The 17,969-nt window shown below is 50.9% G+C and overlaps 2 protein-coding genes and 1 long non-coding RNA gene across 4 annotated transcripts; 1 reads left to right on the forward strand and 2 right to left on the reverse strand.

The window, feature by feature from the left end:
• Positions 1-8,370: 8,370 nt before the first annotated feature.
• Wfikkn1 (WAP, follistatin/kazal, immunoglobulin, kunitz and netrin domain containing 1) lies at positions 8,371-16,033 on the forward strand. The gene is made up of 3 exons (XM_008856116.3): positions 8,371-8,548; positions 13,731-13,895; positions 14,495-16,033. The coding sequence occupies exons 1-3, from the start codon at positions 8,516-8,518 to the stop codon at positions 15,971-15,973; spliced, it is 1,677 nt and encodes a 558-aa protein (XP_008854338.1). The 5' UTR covers positions 8,371-8,515; the 3' UTR covers positions 15,974-16,033.
• Positions 10,092-15,887, reverse strand: LOC115068127. The gene is made up of 2 exons (XR_003847505.1): positions 15,758-15,887; positions 10,092-10,471 (listed from the first exon to the last, which is right to left on the reverse strand). It is a non-coding gene; the product is annotated as an uncharacterized LOC115068127 (long non-coding RNA).
• Positions 16,034-16,276: 243 nt separating the features above from the next.
• Mettl26 (methyltransferase like 26) lies at positions 16,277-17,885 on the reverse strand. 2 transcript variants are annotated; one of them, XM_008856118.3, is made up of 6 exons: positions 17,633-17,885; positions 17,218-17,380; positions 17,060-17,119; positions 16,780-16,847; positions 16,600-16,678; positions 16,277-16,527 (listed from the first exon to the last, which is right to left on the reverse strand). In XM_008856118.3, the coding sequence occupies exons 1-6, from the start codon at positions 17,827-17,829 to the stop codon at positions 16,480-16,482; spliced, it is 615 nt and encodes a 204-aa protein (XP_008854340.1). In that variant the 5' UTR covers positions 17,830-17,885; the 3' UTR covers positions 16,277-16,479. The 2 variants fall into 2 exon arrangements, with proteins under 2 accessions (XP_008854340.1, XP_029413632.1); XM_029557772.1 differs by lacking the exons at positions 16,277-16,527; positions 16,600-16,678 and having other exon boundaries at positions 16,779-16,894.
• Between the last annotated feature and the right edge of the window lie 84 nt (positions 17,886-17,969).

Here is a 17,969-nt window from a genome sequence, read left to right on the forward strand (position 1 = left end):
CATAGTCCCTGGGAACTAATCGACCTAGGAGGGCAAGGAGCAAAATGTGTCCTTTGAATCCCTCTGACCCAATTAGTATAGATCTCAAGGCATGTCTGTTAAACATTCAATAATGTTAGTTCCTCCATTCTGGCATTTTTAATTACTGTGTGTCCTGCAGATAAATCTTGGGTAATGACCAGTTGGTCTCAAATAAACCTTATCTAGAGATATTTTTCTTGATCTTTTATGTATAATTTTTTTAAAAAAAAGGTAACAACAAAGGAGGCTAGAGATATGGCTCAGCAGTTAAGAGCACTAGGTGCTCTTGCAAAGGACCCAGGTTTGTTTCCTAGCACCTACATGGCAGCTAACAACTGTCCTTAACTCCAGGGAATTCAGTGCCCTCTTCTGACCTCCCTGTGTATTGCATAACATGGGTGCACGTACATGCATGCAGGCAATACACTCATACACTTAAAATAAAAATAATAAGGGGGCTAGAGAGATGGGTCAGTGGTTAAGAACACCAATGACTCTTACAGAGAGAAGACCAGGGTCCAAGTCCTAGCACCCACGTGGTGGCTAACAACCATTTCTAACTCCAGTTCCAGAGGATCCAATGCCTTCTGACCACTGTGGGTATTGCATGATTTGAATGCACTTACATACATGCAGGCAATACACTCCTACACATAAAATTAAAAAAATAAGCTGGGCGTGCTGGTGCATGCCTTTAATCCCAGCACTGGGGAGGCAGAAGCAGGCGGATCTCTGTGAGTTCAAGGCCAGATTGGTCTACATAGTTCCAGGCCAGCTGGGGCTACAGAGACCCTGTCTCAAAAAAGAACAATAAATAAATAAATAAATAAATAAATAAATAAATAAATAAATAAATAAATAAATGTAAAATAATAAATATTTTTAAAAAAGAATAAGTGGGTAGTTACCTTGGGTGACAGCAGTAGGTTATTGGGAGAAAGTGAGAAGGGTGACTCATAGACAGGCTGACAGGTACGGTGCTAGATGTAACAAAGAACTGATCTTGGCAGCCATGTCTGCTCAGTACATGAGAAGTAAAAACTGGACACTTCACAACTGCCTTCGCTAGATCAAGTTTTTTAGGTAGCCATGTCTGTGTCATCAGTTCTATATTTTCCCAAGTGATGAGTTGTTGATTGTTTTTTCCATTATTTCTGGAAGTTCTTAGTGGCTGTCTCCTGGCTAAGAAGAGCTAACTGCAGACCTTAAGTACACATCTTGGGTTTGGGGGAAGGGGTGCCTTGGAACAAGACCCACGTGCATTCAGTGTGGGAATAACAGTAATGAGATGGTAGTTTCCACTGTAAATGCAGCAATGCTTCTCTGAGAATTTGAGTGGGACAATCCCATTTTAAGCCATGTTTTTTTCACTCCTTCCTTTTGTTAAGCCCAAAGTGGCCTCTGGTTTCCTTGGGGCCTAAGTCTTGCACTTGGCACAAACCAAGGTTGCTGGTCACTCCCTTGCTTTTGTCACTTGGCACATGTAGCACTGTCTCTGTGACTCCTGCTGAATCCTTTTAAATTCCACTAGTGGCCAAGCTTCCATGTTATTATGGCTGAGTTCAGAGGTAGTCTCTAAGGGCCCTATAATATAGGCTTGTACTGCCCCCTGGGAAAGTGAGTGGGTCCCCTTAGGTGGGTGGATGTGCCTGGGGCTTGGTGTGTGGAGGTTAGGTAATGGGATAGGCCTGGCAGTATCTGTCCTGAGGCCACACTAGTGCCAGTGGGAGGTGCTAGTCCTGTCCAATTGAGGGCTGAGTTCACCTGAGTTAGTCTGAGAAGTATGTGATCAGGTACTTTGTCCCTTTAGGACAGAAGTGGGTTTGTTACATGGAAGGGTTTCTATGGGAATTGGTAAAAGATGCATGCTAACCATTAGGTCATTGCTAAAGAGGACACTAGCATACCACTTGTCACTTGGTAGGTGGGCTTTGTGTGTGTGTGTGTGTAGGGGGAAATAGTTTAGCATATCCAGGGTGTGTGAGATGGGCAGAAAGAAGTTTCACTCTATAGTTTTCTGGGCCTTGGGAGTTTGAGCCACACAGATGCAGTTTATGTGCTGAATGTTAGTTTATTTATTTGGAGATGGGGAGCACACCCATGCCACGGTACACAAATGAAGGTCAGAGGACAACTTTTGGGAGCTGATTCTTTCCTTTTACCATAGGTCCTAGAAATCAAACCTAGGTCATCAGGCTTAGCAGAAGGTGCTTTTATCCACAGAGCCATCTCACTGATCCTATTTATTTTTGAGACAGAGTCTCATGTAACACAGGCTGGTTTTTTTTGGGGGGGAGGGTTCTCCCTGTAGCCCCAGCTGGCCTGGAACCTCACTATGGAGGCCAGGCTGGCCTTGATTTCACAGAGCTCTGCCAGCTTCTGCCTCTCTGGTGCTGGGATTAAAGGCATGTGCCACCATGTCCAACTGGTTTTTATTATCTTTTAACTATGTGTATGTGTGTAGTTATCTGCAAAGTGAATGCAGAGCAGATGCCCTCAGAGGCCAGAGGCATCACATTGGAATCCCCTGGAGCTGGAGTTACAGGTGGTTTTGAACCACTTGATGTATGTGCTGGGAACCAAAATCAGGCCCTCTGGATGAGCTCTTAACTGCTGAGCCATCTCTCTAGCACACTGTCCCACTGTCCCATTCCCCCACCCCCTTGAACTTGCTATATTGCTGAGGCTGGCCTTGAACTTCTGATCTTCCTGCCTTTATCTTCCAGATGCTGGGATCATAGGTGTGTGTAACCATAACTGGCTTTTTTTCTTTTTGGTTTTTTGAGACAGGATCTCCCTAAAGGCCCAAGTGGTCTGCATGGCCTACATACTCCCTATGTAGACTAGGCTGGCCTCTAACTCACAGAGACCCACCTGCCTCTGCCTCCTAAGTGCTGGTATTAAAAGTGTAACCACCGGGGCTGGAGAGATGGCTCACCAGTTAAGAGCACTGACTGCTCTTGCAGAGGACCCAGGTTTGAGTCCCAGCACCCACATGGTAGCTACGAACCGTCCTTAAGTTCCAGGGGAATCTGAAGCTCTCTTCTGACCTTCATGGCATTGCACAACATGGGTACACTCCCATACATGCTGGCAATACACTCATACACATAAAAGAATAAAAATAATAAAAATGAAAGATTTAAAAATAAAAGTGTAACCACCACACCTTGCCCTATTTTTACTTTTTACTTCTTTTAGTCTTTTTGAGACAGGGTCTCCCTATATCCCCAACTGGACTAGAACTCAGAGAGATCCTCCTATCTGCCTCCCAAGTGCTGGGTGGCTCCAATTTTTACTTTTTTGGGGGGTCTTTTTGAGACAGGGTCTCCCTGTAGCCCCAGCTGTCCTGGAACTCACTATGTAGACCAGGCTGGCCTCAACTCACAGAGATCTGCCTGCCTCTGCCTCCCAAGTGCTGGGATTAAAGGCGTGCGCCACCACGCCCAGCCAATTTTTACTTTTAAAGGCACTGTGGGGGGCTAGGGAGATGGCTCAGTCAGTAAAGTGCTTGCCACGCAAACTTGAAGACCTGAGTTTAGGTGCCCAGCACAAGTATTAAAAGGCAAGTGCAGTAGCATGCACCTGTATTCCCAGGAAGGCAGAGACAGGAAGATCTGTGGGTCTTACTAGCAGGCCATTCTAATTGAATTGTTGAGCTCCAGGTTCTATGAGAGACCCTGTCACCAAAAAATAAGGTGGGGAGTAATTGACAAAGGCATTTAGTTGCCTTGTTGATTTGCTTTTGGTTTTGGGTATGGGTGTTTATTTGTTTGTTTGCTTGTTTGTTTGTGGTCTTTTGTTATCTACCCCCCCAACCTAGGTCCTTGCCCTTTCTAGGCAAGTACTGTGCCATGGAGCTAAATCCCCAAGGCTGGCCTCAAAAGACATCTAAATCAACCTCTGGCCTACACCTATGCATGTACACACAAACATGGGGACACACACAAAAGGCACTCTACATCTCATTATGGTTGATTACATGGGTGCATTTTTCAAAAACTCATCAGAGCATCTTTCTGCCAACTTTCATGTTTTCTGGTATATATAAGTTATATAGATAAGGGGCTAGGGAGATGCCTCAGTTGGTAGTACTTGCTATGTAAGCATGAGTGCAGTTACCAGCACCCATATAAAAAACTAGGCACTGCAGTGAACACCTGTAATATTAGCACCTGGAGAGGCAGAGACAGAAGAATCCTTGGGTCTTACTGGCCAGCCAATAAGGAATTCAGTGAGCTTCAGGTTCAGTGAGACACCCTGCCTCAGAAAATAAGTGGAGACTGAGGAAGACATCTGACATTGCTCTCTGGCCTCCATACACTCTCACATAAATGTACACACACATGAACACACAACCCAGAGACAAAAAGTTATAACAGTAAGTGACCTACTCTTAGTTCTAACCATTTCACGTCTCAGATTATGTCTTGTAGATTAAGTTGAACAAAAATACTTTATATTCTCAGAGGTGCCTTGAAGATGTTTGTCACAAGAAGGTAAAATTTCCTAAGACTAGTTAATGGGACTGGTATGGAGTGCTGGCCGCTGTAGGGGAGGGGCTCACTGCCTGAGCTCTAGGTCGGGGAGCCAGGTGCCTGGATCTCTGACATGATCTTGTCTTTGTGAATTGAGCCTCAGTGCAGACACATCTGGGAGACACTGGTATGATACTCTTCAGAGTAATTCCTGGATGGAGTGGAGCATTAGCAGGGTGAGCCTGTGTTCACATACTGGCATATGAGTAGCCTAAAAAAATCGGAGCATCGGGGCTGGAGAGATGGCTCAGCGGTTAAGAACACTGGTTGTTCTTGCAGAAGACCCGGGTTTGAATCCCAGCACCCACATGGCAGCTAACAACTGTTTGTAATTCTAGTCCCAGGGGATCCAACAGCCTCTTCTGACCTCCTCAGGCATTGCATGACACAGGTGCACTTACCTACATGCAGGCAATAGATGCATACACATAAAATAAAAATAAATAAAAATTTAAAAAATCAGAGCATATCTTACTTTATCATTAAAGACAGAATGTAGTCAAGAGTCATTTGTCCTTTGTTCTTCCTCTTCAAGACACACAATTGACAGTGGAATTCCTTTGGGGCTGGATCTAGTAAGAACAAACTTCATTTTGGTCCTTAGCTGTCTTGCATGCAGTTCATCCCAGATAGTTTTCTCTAGGAAATCCATGATCATTTTGGTCTCCCTACTCTAACCCCAACTTGGAGGAAGGGCCTGTCTGTGAGAACAAAGCTGTGAATGCTGGGTTGGCTAGGAGGGGCAGCCTGGACAAGGGACAACCTCAGGTTGCAACTGGAGCTCCTCTGGCCCAGGACATGGGCCTTCTGCTCACTTGTTTTAAATGTGACACAAATGATGATTACTGCAGAAAGTAAGGGTCTACATAAATAAGAAAATAAAAACCACCCAGCCTTTTACTATCTGCTGTGTGTCTGTGTAAACTTCTTGTGCAATGCGCCGTATGTTTGTGCTTTTACTTTTTAAAATGTCATAACGGGGGCTGGAAAGATGGCTCAGTGGTTAAGAACACTGGTTGTTCTTGCAGAAGACCCGGGTTTGAATCCCAGCACCCACATGGCAGCTAACAACTGTCTGTAACTCCAGTCCCAGGAGATCTGACAGCCTCTTCTGACTTCCACAGGCATTGCACAACATGGGTGCACTTACCTACATTCAGGCAATACATGCATACACATAAAATAAAAATAATAAATAAAAAAATTTTTAATGTCATAACATAGCCATGTGTGGTGGCACATGCCTGTAGTCCCAGCACTTGGGAGGCAGAGGCAGGCTCTCTGTGAGTTCAAGGCCAGCCTGGTCTACATAGTTCCAGGACAGCTCAGGCAAATAAATAAATAAATAAATAAATACATAAAATAAAATGTTTTGATGTATGTGGCTGTGGGATCTGTATTTCTTATCTCACAACTTGTTCCTCTTTCTGTGATCACCAACTATACTTATAAAGAATTTTGTTCTTTTGTTGCTTTTTCCATTCTCTGAATGGAATCCAGAGCCTTGAACATTATATGCTGTACCTCTGAACTGCATCTCCAGTTCTTTATCACTGCACATTTTCTCCATCCCTCCCTCCCAGTGTTCTTCCTTCCTTCCTTTTCTCCCTCCTTGGTTGTACTGGGGCTAGAATCCAAGTAGAATCTTCATGCTTACGCACTGAGTTACACTCCAGCTGCCCACCCCCCCCCCCAAAGCCACCTTAATCATTCCTTCATGCTGAGATGGGTCTCTGGAAAGTGATCTTTGGCATATTCTTGAGTAATCCTTAGGCACCAGATTGCCAAATGCTCTGAGGCTTTGGATGGCACTGTCCTCTCCAAATCACTTCCTTCCTTGGCAGCAAATGAGAGTTCTGTTCCCTGTGGTCAAGCAACAGGCTCATCCTGGGTATGTGCTTATTTGTTAATTTGGGGGTGGGGGTGGTGTTTGATGTCTTTTGTTGTTTGGGGAGGGGGGAATTTTTATTTATTTTTTTGGTCTTTTTGAGACAGGGTCTCCCTGTAGCCCTAGTTGGCCTGGATTCACTATGGAGAGCAGGGTGGCCTCAGACTCACAGAGAGCCACCTGCCTCTGGATTAAAGAAAGGTGTGCGCCACCACACCCGGCCTTTTTTATTTTTTGGTCTTTTTTGAGCTGTAGTCCCAGCTGGCTTGGAACTCACTATGTAGACGAGGCTGGTGCTTTTGTTTTTTGAAACAAGTTCTTACTATATATCCCTGGCTGGCCTAGAACTCTCTATGTAGACTAGGCTGGCCTCAAACTCACAGAGATCCACCTACCTCAGTCTCCTGAATGATGGGATTATAAATGTGAGTCTCTGTGCCTGCCATATTTAGTTACTGTAAATCTGAACATTTTCATCCACCAACCTGGCTCCTTGAGGTTAATCAAGCTCCCTTGATTGGTTCTTCTCAGTAGTACCTAGCCTCATGGTAGGGGATCCCACACACACAAATTATTTCCCAGCTGTGACTGTTTGAGCCATGCCTGCCTGTTATCTGCCTGTGAATAATTGCCACCTTTTTTCTCAGTAGGACCTGGGGCTAGCCTGAGTCTTCTAGAAATGGCAGGCTATGTTTGGGACATGCTTTTGGAGTCTCTTCACTCTGAAATGCAGTGCATCTCCTCCTTCCCATCTGTACCCTTCTTTTTTGTACTTTTCTGTTCTCTATGTATGAGGATGTGTTGGGAGGGGAGTAGGTGAGTTTTGGCTCACTGGGTGGATTCTGATTGTGGCGCCTCCTTCAAAGTGGACTCAGAATGAAAGGCAGATTCACAGTGTTGTTAACCTTGTGTGGTAGACAGTGTGTTCAATTTAGCCCCTGTTGGAGAGCCTATAACAGTGTCCCTGGCGGGATATTTGGAGCAGATGGAGACAGCCCAGAGCTGAGCTCCCAGTAATTGGTCTCTAAGGGATGTGATGGGAAGGACCCTGTAGCAAATCCTACTTTGCTTGGCTAGAGGGAGCCTTCGCCAAAAACTGCTTCTTGAGTGACTGACATCCTGCTGTGCAAGTTTGGAGCTGGAAAACTCAGATGCCTCCATTCAGCCCCAGGTCCCGCTGGGGTACAGTTTGCTGAGGTCTCTTGGCCCTCTAGTGAAACTCTGTGGCTCTTTACTCTCCCTTCCCCCCCGAAAGCCCAGACCTGTATGTGTGACTTAGCCTATGTGGCTTTTGAGAGATTTCAGAATAATGCGCGTGACAGCCTAGAGAAAAAAAAATGTTAAAAAAGTCAGTTCTGTTGTAGCCATGTTCTCAGGGGATGGAAGGGAGTAGTGTTTTTCCACTAACAGAAGGTATCCTTCCTACTGCTCTCATGTTGAATGGCAGGTGCATTTCCTACCTACAGGTCATGGTCATGCTAGTGACCTGAGGCATGAGCCCAAACATGCCTGTATGTAACCTCTATCTTCCTTGCAGGGGATCCTCCTGGTGTACGACATCACCAACCGTTGGTCCTTTGATGGCATTGATCGGTGGATCAAGGAAATTGATGAGGTAGATGTGGGTCTGTACCCCTCCAGGGGAGAGCCTTGGACCATACTATGCTTGGGTCATGCCTGAGAGTGCTGCCCACTCTAATCTTTCCCTAGCCACTGTGATGTTCAGCAGTAAACAGCTGGGCTTTGCTATCCACTAGGTCCTACCCAGACCTTCCTGGGCTTGTCCCATTACAGAATGCAGACAGTGGGGGCATTGCCTACGGCCAAAGGGTGGGTGTCCTCTGATTATGCCTTTGTTGAGTTCCAAACCTCCCTAAGCATGCACCTGGTGTTCCTCGGATCCTGGTTGGGAACCGGCTGCACCTGGCCTTCAAGCGGCAAGTGCCAACGGAGCAAGCCCGAGCCTATGCAGAAAAGAACTGCATGACCTTCTTTGAAGTCAGCCCCCTGTGCAATTTCAACGTCATTGAATCTTTCACTGAGCTCTCCCGTATTGTGCTCATGCGGCATGGCATGGAGAAGATCTGGAGGCCTAATCGAGGTAGGATTGGGGCTCAGTTCAGGCAGGGATGTGAGTGGAGTTATAAGGCCTGGGGATGGAGCCATGGGCATCACTGGTGGAGTCAGAGTAGAGGTGGCCTCTTATGATGTAGTCACCTGGGCTGCCTGTTTAGACCTAGAGCAGGTTATCTCTATCTTGCCATGCTGAGAGCAGAGCCCTGCACATGTGCCTTCACTACTCTGGGTGGTCGCAGAAATAGTATGTGCAGTTCCGCAATGTCTGTGCTATTGTCCATGCCAAGTTCTTGATCAGGAGCCCTTAACAATGGCCTCACTCTTGTGATGCTTTCCCACAGGGCTAACTGCTGGGCACAGGTATGATCAGAGCCAGCCTATGATGAAGCCACAGGGAAGAACAGGATGACTAAGTCCTTCTCTTGAGCCAGAAAAACCTCTGCCAAGTACAGCCAGGCAAGGCTGAGTTAACCTCAACTAGAGCTACAGCAGGGCTGCACTTGAGCTCCAAAGTTAGTTGGCCCTCAGTCAACCGGCCAATCCACCCCCAGTCTCATAGAGTGGCTGGGCACACTGGCCTCTGGAAGCCTATCTCCAAGCAGCACTTTGCAGTATACTCCACTCTAAAAAAGCCAGGACGGGGCTGGAGAGATGGCTCAGTGGTTAAGAGCACTGACTGCTCTTGCAGAGGACTCGGGTTTAATTCCCAGCACCCACATGGTGGCTACGAACCGTCCTTAACTCCAGTTCCAGGGGAATCTGAAGCCCTCTTCTGACCTCTGTGGCACTGCACGACATGGGTGCACTCACACACATTCAGGCAATACACTCATACACATAAAATCATAAAATATTAAATTTAAAAAAAAGCCAGGAAAGAGGAGCCACCCAGTGTGTGCTCATAAGTGGCAGAATAGCTGAGCATCCAGGAGCCTTGCGCTTTGAGACTCAGCTGGGCTTTGCTCATCCTTGTCTGATAGTGTGAGGACCATAAACCTGTGTTTCCTCTCACAAGGCTTTATTACCTGTCTGTTCTTACCTTCCTTCCCTTACCCTCCCTTCAGTTTTCAGCCTGCAGGACCTCTGTTGCCGAGCCATTGTCTCCTGCACCCCTGTGCACCTCATTGACAAGCTCCCACTGCCTGTCACCATCAAGAGCCACCTCAAGTCCTTTTCCATGGCCAACGGCATGAATGCTGTCATGATGCATGGCCGCTCCTATTCCCTGGCGAGTGGGGCCGGCAGCAGTGGCAGCAAGGGCAACAGCCTTAAGAGGTCCAAGTCCATCCGCCCCCCCCAGAGCCCCCCCCAGAACTGCTCTCGGAGCAACTGCAAGATCTCCTAGCGGGACCTGTGGGTGCCGCCTGTGCAAACTCTGGGGGCTCACACTGGGGCACTCTTGGCCAGGCGCTAGGCCCTGCTGCATGCAGGAAGACTTGGCCACACAACCCTGCCTGGATCACGCCAGGCTTTCCTCCACACCTGAGCTAGATGGAGGGGAGGGGCGTGCAGGGGAGAATGCTCCACAAACCAGGCAGCAGGGCTGCTGGTGCTACGGGGACCAGGTCTGAACCAATTGTGATCTCCAGGCCAGAAGTAGGCCTGGATCCCCTTTATTTATATGGAGAACATTTTACCCATTTTGTACATTTTTAAAGGGCTGTCAGGGAAGCCTGGATGCCCCCTCATGGCCACAAAGGCCATCAGGGAAGCTCAGGATGTCAGGGAAGGAGGAATGAGGCAGTGATGGAGGGGTTCAACGTTGAAGCCAGATGATCTTTGGATTTGCAAACACCCTATCTAGGGTATTGATGCTTACAGGCCAGTTGGAAACCGATGGGGTCAGGACAAGCTCTAGATGCTTCTGGCAGCAATCTTGGCTCCAGCTTCCATATCTGACCAAGTTAGTATGCTGAGCACAGGCAAGGGTGTGGCTCTTAAGCACCTCCTAGGAGAGGAAAGAAGTGGGTACACCTGGGAGCCCCACTTGTATCCCTCCCGACTATGCCCCGGCACTTTTGGTGATGTTTACTATATCCTCAGCATCTCCCAGTTGAGGCTGCAGGGCCTTCTGCAGACTTGAAGAACCGGATGGCCTCCAGGGGCATCTTGGCCTAGGGCCTCAGTGTTCAGCAGCTTGTACTCATCAACCTTGGCTGTGTGTTTCACAGCTGCTCCTTGCCTATTGTGGCCCTTCTGCCTAGGAGTTCATATCACTGGAATTTCTTTGACCTGTTTCTTAATGACACTACCTGGAACTGCAGCCTCAACCATGCTGTGGGCCATAGGGGTGGCCACCAAGCCCCTCCTTAGGGACCCACTAGCTGGAGCACCTTCTGAAGCCATGGACTATTCCTCCAGAGTGCTCCTCCTACCCCTGCCTGCCCTGGGCAGCCTCCTCCTCCATGGGGATGTTGTCCCCAATGGATGTCCTGTGTGACTGCTCCCTGATCCTTGCCTGTAGCCCTTGGTCACACTGGTGCTCAACTCTACCTCCTGCCCTTGGGCCCCTGGCCACAGCAGGAGCCATGAACCCTTCCTGGGGACCTTCTTAGTGCACATTTCCTAAGACCATCTTGCCATGGTTATTACTAGGGCACCAGTGGACACAGCACCACCTTGCTGTTCTGGGAGATGAGTCATGTCTATGTGGACAGGGCTATGGCTGTAGGGGCTGCCTGATAAGCAGCAGCCCCTGGGACTCTGGCCTTGTGGCTGGCTTTCATGCAGCATCACCTCCTGGCCCACCTGTCCTGTTGTTGTTGATAGAGATCTTTTCTCTAGAATTGTGAATAGAATGGTATGGACTTGAGGACCTGAATGGGCCTGCGTGCACACCATCAACACTACCCTTGCTGCTGTGGACACCATACCTGGGTTCTTTGTTCTTACTTCTTTGTACAGTAAATGTACTTCAGCTGTGAGATCATGTGTTTTTGTGTGTGTACATCAACCTGACTTTATCTGGCAATGGTGTGTTACGGAGATATGGCTGGCAATGTGCTATTACAGAACTCAGCATTGCTTTGTGCCTGCCAGAATAACCCCAGGCTCTGAGTGTCTCCTGTAGCTGACCTTGCTGACCCATATCCATCCACTGACTGGGTTCACATTCTTAGTCCTGAGGGTGGGGCTAAAGTAGCCAGGCTGGTTACAGACTGCACTGTTTCCCTGGGCCAGCATCAGGCAGCCTGCCTAATCACAGAGCCCACTAACAATTTTTCACAGCCTCAAGAACCCCTGCAAGTGGGTCCTTCACCTGGAAACAAAGTCTGGTAGGTTATGGAGGTTGTGCAGGGCCTTGCTCTACTAGGATTATATTATGCTCTGAGGGGGATGAGAACAGTTCATTTTAAATGTAGCCTCTGGCTTAGGTACCACCCACACTTCTTCCTTGGGACTATCCTGGGCTCTGTGGCCTAGCCATCCCTGCCCCCTCATTAGGCTCTGGCTCATCCACAGATCTTTTGTAAGGCAGCAGACACTGTCGCCTGCCAGCCATCTCTTGATCTCCTGGCCAGACCAGGCTCTTATTACGCTGCCTCCTGGGTCAGGAGGTCAGACAAAAGGTCACACAGACTTTTTTCCTTCCTGTCTCAGAGAAAACCACTCCCTGGGGACCTCTGGAGCCACTGAAAAGGGTTTGAAAGAACAGATTCCAGGGGGCCCCTTTGTGCTGCCACCAGCTTTGATCTCCTTGCCCTCCCCCACAGAGGCAGGGCCTCTGGTTCAGTTGGAAAACGGTTGCCATCCCTCATGGTGGGGTGTTGGGGCAGGGCAACAAATGTATGTTAGATCCCTGAGCCTGCTCTTTCCAGGGTGCACCTGGACATCCCTTGGAAACCCCTTGGGTTCCACACATCCAGTCCTGTGTGCCAAGTCACAGCCATGAGATTATGGCCAGTGCACATGGGCCAATCTGTCTTGCTCATCTGAAGGGGCTAAGTTTCAGTGGAAAAAGTGTGTCTGGGAGGAAAAGTCCTGCTGAGTCATGCCCTCAACAGTGAGCTACCAAGGCCTAATTCCTAACAGTGTAAAAAAAAAAAAAAAACAATCTTGGGCTAGAGATACGGCTCAGTGATTAAGAGCACTGGCTGCTCCTGCAGAGGGCCCGAGTTCAAATCCCAGCACCCTCACGGTAGCTAGCAAGCGACTATAACTCCAGTTCCAAGAGATCCAACGCCTTACCACCTTCAGGGGAATTGCTTGACATGGGTGTGCTTACAGGCAGGCAAACATTCATATACATAAAAAAAAAATAAAATATAAAACAAAATGAAAACCAGTCTCGTTATGTAGCCTATCTTGGCCTGGAATTTGCTATGTAGCTCTGGGCTGGCCTCAAACTCTGGATCTTCCTGCCTCCGTCTCCCCAGTGCTGGAATTATAGGTGTGCATCACCATGCCCAGTGCACTAGCAGAATCTTTACTCCAAGACTTTCTGACAGATGTGACACTTAAAGGCTTCAGGAAAGAAACAGACTCTCTACCACCTGCTAACTGAATGGAGCCCGGTGCCTTATTTATACTCATGACAGGTGCTAGCCTTGACCTGCTTTGGGGAAAACTTAGGCCAGTGGTTAGCTGGGGTTGGGATGGTTGCCTACCCAACCCCATTGCATAGGTGATTGAAGGGCCAGGGACAAAAGTTGAAATCTGCCTGCCCTGCCCCTCCTCCCTGAATAGAGGATGGGAAGGTCTTCAAGGAGACTTTGATCCCTGCTGGGCTCCAGCTTGTAGAGGGAGGGGCTCGGGTTACAGAATCCCCCTCCCTGGCTTAGCTGGCCCTTCTCCGCCCCTTGGTGACCCTAGTGGTCACTTGGTCTGAGCTTCAGGCCTCTGGCCCCTCCCCAGCTCTCCCTCCTGTTTCCTGTGCTGTGCTGACCAGAGTCTGGGAGCCACTCACAGTGGTTGGGAGAGGGCCAGGCTGCAGAGGGGCCAGTGTTTGTGGACAGGTTTTGAGAGATCCCAGATCCCAGATCTCAGGGTACCAAGAAGGAGCATCAGAAGTGGACTCCAGCCTCTAGGTCAAAGAGGGCCTAGAAGTCAAGAAGAGGGGGCCATCCCAGGCAGGGTCAAGGATCCTAGGCTCAGAACCCTAAAAGGTGGATGCCTGTAGGGAGCTCCAGCTCCATAGGACCTAAGGAGTGGCTGGTGGCCACACACCCTGACCCCCTGGCCCTGTGGTCCCCATGCCCGCCCTGCAGACACTCCTGTCTCTGCTCTTTGTCTCCGGGCTCATCCACCTGACCTCGGAGACCAACCTGCTACCAGAGCCTGGAAGCCACCCTGGTATGTGCCCCAACCAGCTCAGCCCACACCTGTGGGTGGACGCCCAGAGCACCTGTGAGCGTGAGTGCACCAGGGACGAGGTGAGCACTGCAACTCCAGGGAATCTTGGGCCCCATCCTAGCTCTTTCCTCAGTGGGGGGAGTAGACCCAACTGCAGGAGCCTATTTCCTCCAGGGTCTCCACACTCATCCACCGGGGTTTTGGGCCATGTACAAAGGGCCCAAAGGAAACCCCCATATTTACCCTCACCAGTCTGAAGAACAAGAGCATCTTCAATCTCTGGACTGACCAACTCTATCTTCCCTGCCCGAGTACCACTTTTTATGTCACGTGGACCCAGGCCTCTGACCCACACCTGCAAACAGGACCACCCTCCTGCCCTGTGGTCTTTTCCTCATATCCCAGACCAGGAAGGGAACAATGAGCTCCCAAGAGGGTAGGCCCTCTGATTGCAGAGCACCTGCCTGCACCTTGGCACACCCTTTTATCTGCAAGTGGCAGTGCTGATGAGACCTGCTTGGGGGATGCTGAGGATTCGGTGAAACTGAAAGAGATGACAGACATGGCCTTATAGCTCATACTAAACTGAAAGCATGACCTCAGCTTTCCAGAGTGGAAGCAAGCTCTGGGAGAGGCTGGGAAGGAGACAGGGTTCCACTAAGCTTTCCTTATGTCCTAGGACTGTGCAGCATCCGAGAAGTGCTGCACCAATGTGTGTGGATTGCAGAGCTGTGTGGCAGCCCGCTACCCCAGTGGTGGCCCAGCGATAACTGAGACAGGAGCTTCATGCGAGGGTTTCCAGTGCCCACAGCAGGGTTCTGACTGTGACATCTGGGATGGGCAGCCAGTCTGCCGCTGCCGTGACCGCTGTGAGAAAGAACCCAGCTTCACCTGTGCCTCTGATGGCCTCACCTATTACAACCGCTGCTACATGGATGCAGAGGCCTGCCTGAGGGGCCTCCACCTGCATGTTGTGCCCTGCAAGCACATTCTCAGCTGGCCACCCAGCAGCCCAGGACCACCTGAGACCACTGCCCGCCCAACCCCTGGAGCCGCCCCCATGCCACCTGCCCTGTACACCAACCCCTCACCACAGGCAGTGTACGTGGGAGGGACAGCCAGCCTCCACTGTGATGTTAGTGGCCGTCCAACACCTGCTGTGACCTGGGAAAAGCAAAGCCATCAGCGGGAGAACCTGATCATGCACCCGGACCAGATGTATGGGAATGTGGTGGTCACAAGTATTGGACAGCTGGTGCTCTACAATGCCCAGCCAGAGGATGCAGGCTTGTATACTTGCACTGCACGCAATGCTGCTGGCCTGCTGCGGGCTGACTTCCCCCTCTCTGTGGTGCAGCGGGGAACTGCTCGGGACCGGGCCTCAAGTGTCCTGGCCCTGGCTGAGTGCTTGCCTGACACACAGGCCTGCGTTGGGCCCTCGACCCCCTACCATGTCCTCTGGCGCTTTGACCCACAGCGGGGCAGCTGCATGACCTTTCCAGCCCTTGAATGTGATGGGGCCACCTGGGGCTTTGAGACCTATGAGGCATGCCAACAGGCCTGTGCCCATGGCCCTGGGGATGCCTGTGCACTGCCTGCAGTTCAGGGCCCTTGCCAGGGCTGGGAACCACGCTGGGCCTACAGTCCACTCCTACAGCAGTGCCACCCCTTTGTGTATAGTGGTTGTGAGGGCAATGGTAACAACTTTGAGAGTCGAGAGAGCTGTGAGGATGCCTGCCCAGTGCCACGAACACCACCCTGTCGTGCTTGCCGCCTCAGGAGCAAGCTGGCACTGAGTTTGTGCCGCAGTGACTTTGCCATTGTGGGCCGACTCACAGAGGTACTGGAGGAGCCTGAGGCTGCAGGTGGCATTGCTCGTGTAGCTCTAGATGATGTGCTCAAGGACGACAAGATGGGCCTTAAGTTTTTGGGCACGAAGTACCTGGAGGTGACACTGAGTGGCATGGACTGGGCCTGCCCGTGCCCCAATGTGACAGCTGGTGATGGGCCACTGGTCATCATGGGTGAGGTTCGTGAAGGTGTGGCTGTGCTGGATGCCAACAGCTATGTCCGTGCTGCCAGTGAGAAGCGTGTCAAGAAGATTGTGGAGCTGCTTGAGAAAAAGGCCTGTGAGTTGCTCAACCGCTTTCAAGACTAGCTTCACCTGTGATCCCAACTCCTACCCTTCTTCCCACTAAATAAATGCCTATCACTCATTTATGGGACTCACAACCTCTGGTTTCCTTCTAGCTTTCCTTACATACCCCCATCTACCTGAGGTGGGGTCCTGCCACCAGATTTGAGGTCACCAAGTAGCACTTGGGACACTCCTGAAGACCTACAGATGTCTCTCCAGGAGCATGGGAAAAGGCCTGCTTTAGCTACTGTCCCCTACCCCAAGTCTTCACCCCCTCAGGCCAGGCCCCTCCCCCACCAGCATAAAGTGTTCCCAACAGGCAGATGTGGTTGGAAGCCCCACAGTGGGACTCCAGGAAAGGTTTTATTTCAAGGCCACCCTGGGCACATTCTCTATAGCCTTGTGGCCACCAGACTAGGAGAGGCTAGTTTATCTCAAGGACTGACCCAGGGAGGCAGGGGTCTGGTTTGTGCCTGACAGAAGAGTCTCTGGCAGAGATAACAGGCACATGGGAGGAAGGAGATAGACTATTCTTTCCGGAAAATCAGGCACTTGTTGTTGGTTGGCATTTCCACCTGGAAAAATGCTTTGCTGAAGTGGCCCTTAGTCCTGGGGAGACTACCCACCCCCCAGACTACCCTGCCTACCATCCTCTCCAGGACCAAACCACTGGCCTGGCCCAATTCCTTCAGGAGGGCTGTGTCCCGAAGCCCCCATTCTGGGTTCCTGCAGTGGAGGAGGGAGGTGGAGGTCACTTCCAGAGGTGAGAGGAGGATCACCCCGTCCACCTGCCCTCTCAGCCAGGTCCCCTCCAACCCAGGTCTGACCTGCATCTGAGGGTCAGGTCAAAGTCCACGTTGCTCTGGGGAGAGATCTTCCCATTGACTGCAAAGGGCTGTGGGGACAAGGGGACACAGTCCACAGGCCCAGTGGGCCATGGGACTGATTTGCAGGCTGGGGTCCAGAGAAAGGACAAAATGGCCCCCTTATTGTCACCAAGAAGGGGAAAGGCAAGGACTAGTCGGTCAGTCTCTGGGTAATGAGAGCGCTGCAGGCATGGGAAACACCTAAGGCTGCTAGGGACCACTGTAGGCAAGAGTCACTCACCCCATAGGTGATTAGCACAGCTTTAGGTTTGAGTAGGTGTCCCGCTGCTTTGAGGAGCCCCTGGAGAGAGGGAGGCAGGACACAATAAGCTGGACGCTGGAGAACCTGGCCACCCACCCTGCAGCGTGAGGCTGGGTTCCTTCCACACCGGCTCCCACCTCAGTGCAGCTCAGGGGACTGATGTGGATCATGTTGATGCAGAGCAACAGGTCCAGCGATCGCGGCGGAATCCCGCCCCATTGGTCCCACTCCCGAGTCACGTCCAAGAACAGCGGGGCCTTCACGTTAGACAACCCTTGGGCTTGAGTGGTAGCGGCGATGCTAGGGAGGGCAGCGCGTGGGCGGAGGCGGACCAGTCCCCTCAGCGGCTCAGTAAAGCCCCGAGGAATTGCAAGCCCGTAGCCAAACAGGGCCAGGCTAGGTCGGCCCCGCAACCCGTCGCTTCCACATCCCTTAGTCCTGCACCCAGACCCGAGCCCGCCCTCTCGGCGAAGCTTGTCGGGATCAGACTACCAGCCCCGCCGCCCGCACGGCCCGAAGCGGCCGCAAGGGGGAGACACCATGCCACCGCACCTGTCCAGGCAGCGCTGGTCTACGTCCGAAGGCTGCCACTCGGCGTGCGGGAAGGCCTGTGCAAAGTACGCAGCGTGCTGGCCGGAGCCCGAGGCCACCTCGAGCACGCGGACGCCGCGCTGGGCCGGATCCACATACTGCCGCAACACGCGTAGGATGGGTTCCTTGTTCCGCTCAGCAGCCGCAGCTACCAGCATCTCAGCGGTGCTGCCTGCCCAGCCAGGACCACGCGCGGGGCCCGATGGGAGCTGTGGTCCAGATCGCGCGCAGAGCACGACGGGAACTGTGGTCCTGATTCGCGAGAGGCGTTTGGGGAGTTGTGGTAGGACTGACTCTT

The sequence above is a fragment of the Nannospalax galili genome, unplaced genomic scaffold (genome assembly GCF_000622305.1).
Source record: "Nannospalax galili isolate Female #2095 unplaced genomic scaffold, S.galili_v1.0 scaffold668, whole genome shotgun sequence".
In the NCBI taxonomy this organism is placed as follows: Eukaryota; Metazoa; Chordata; class Mammalia; order Rodentia; family Spalacidae; genus Nannospalax; species Nannospalax galili.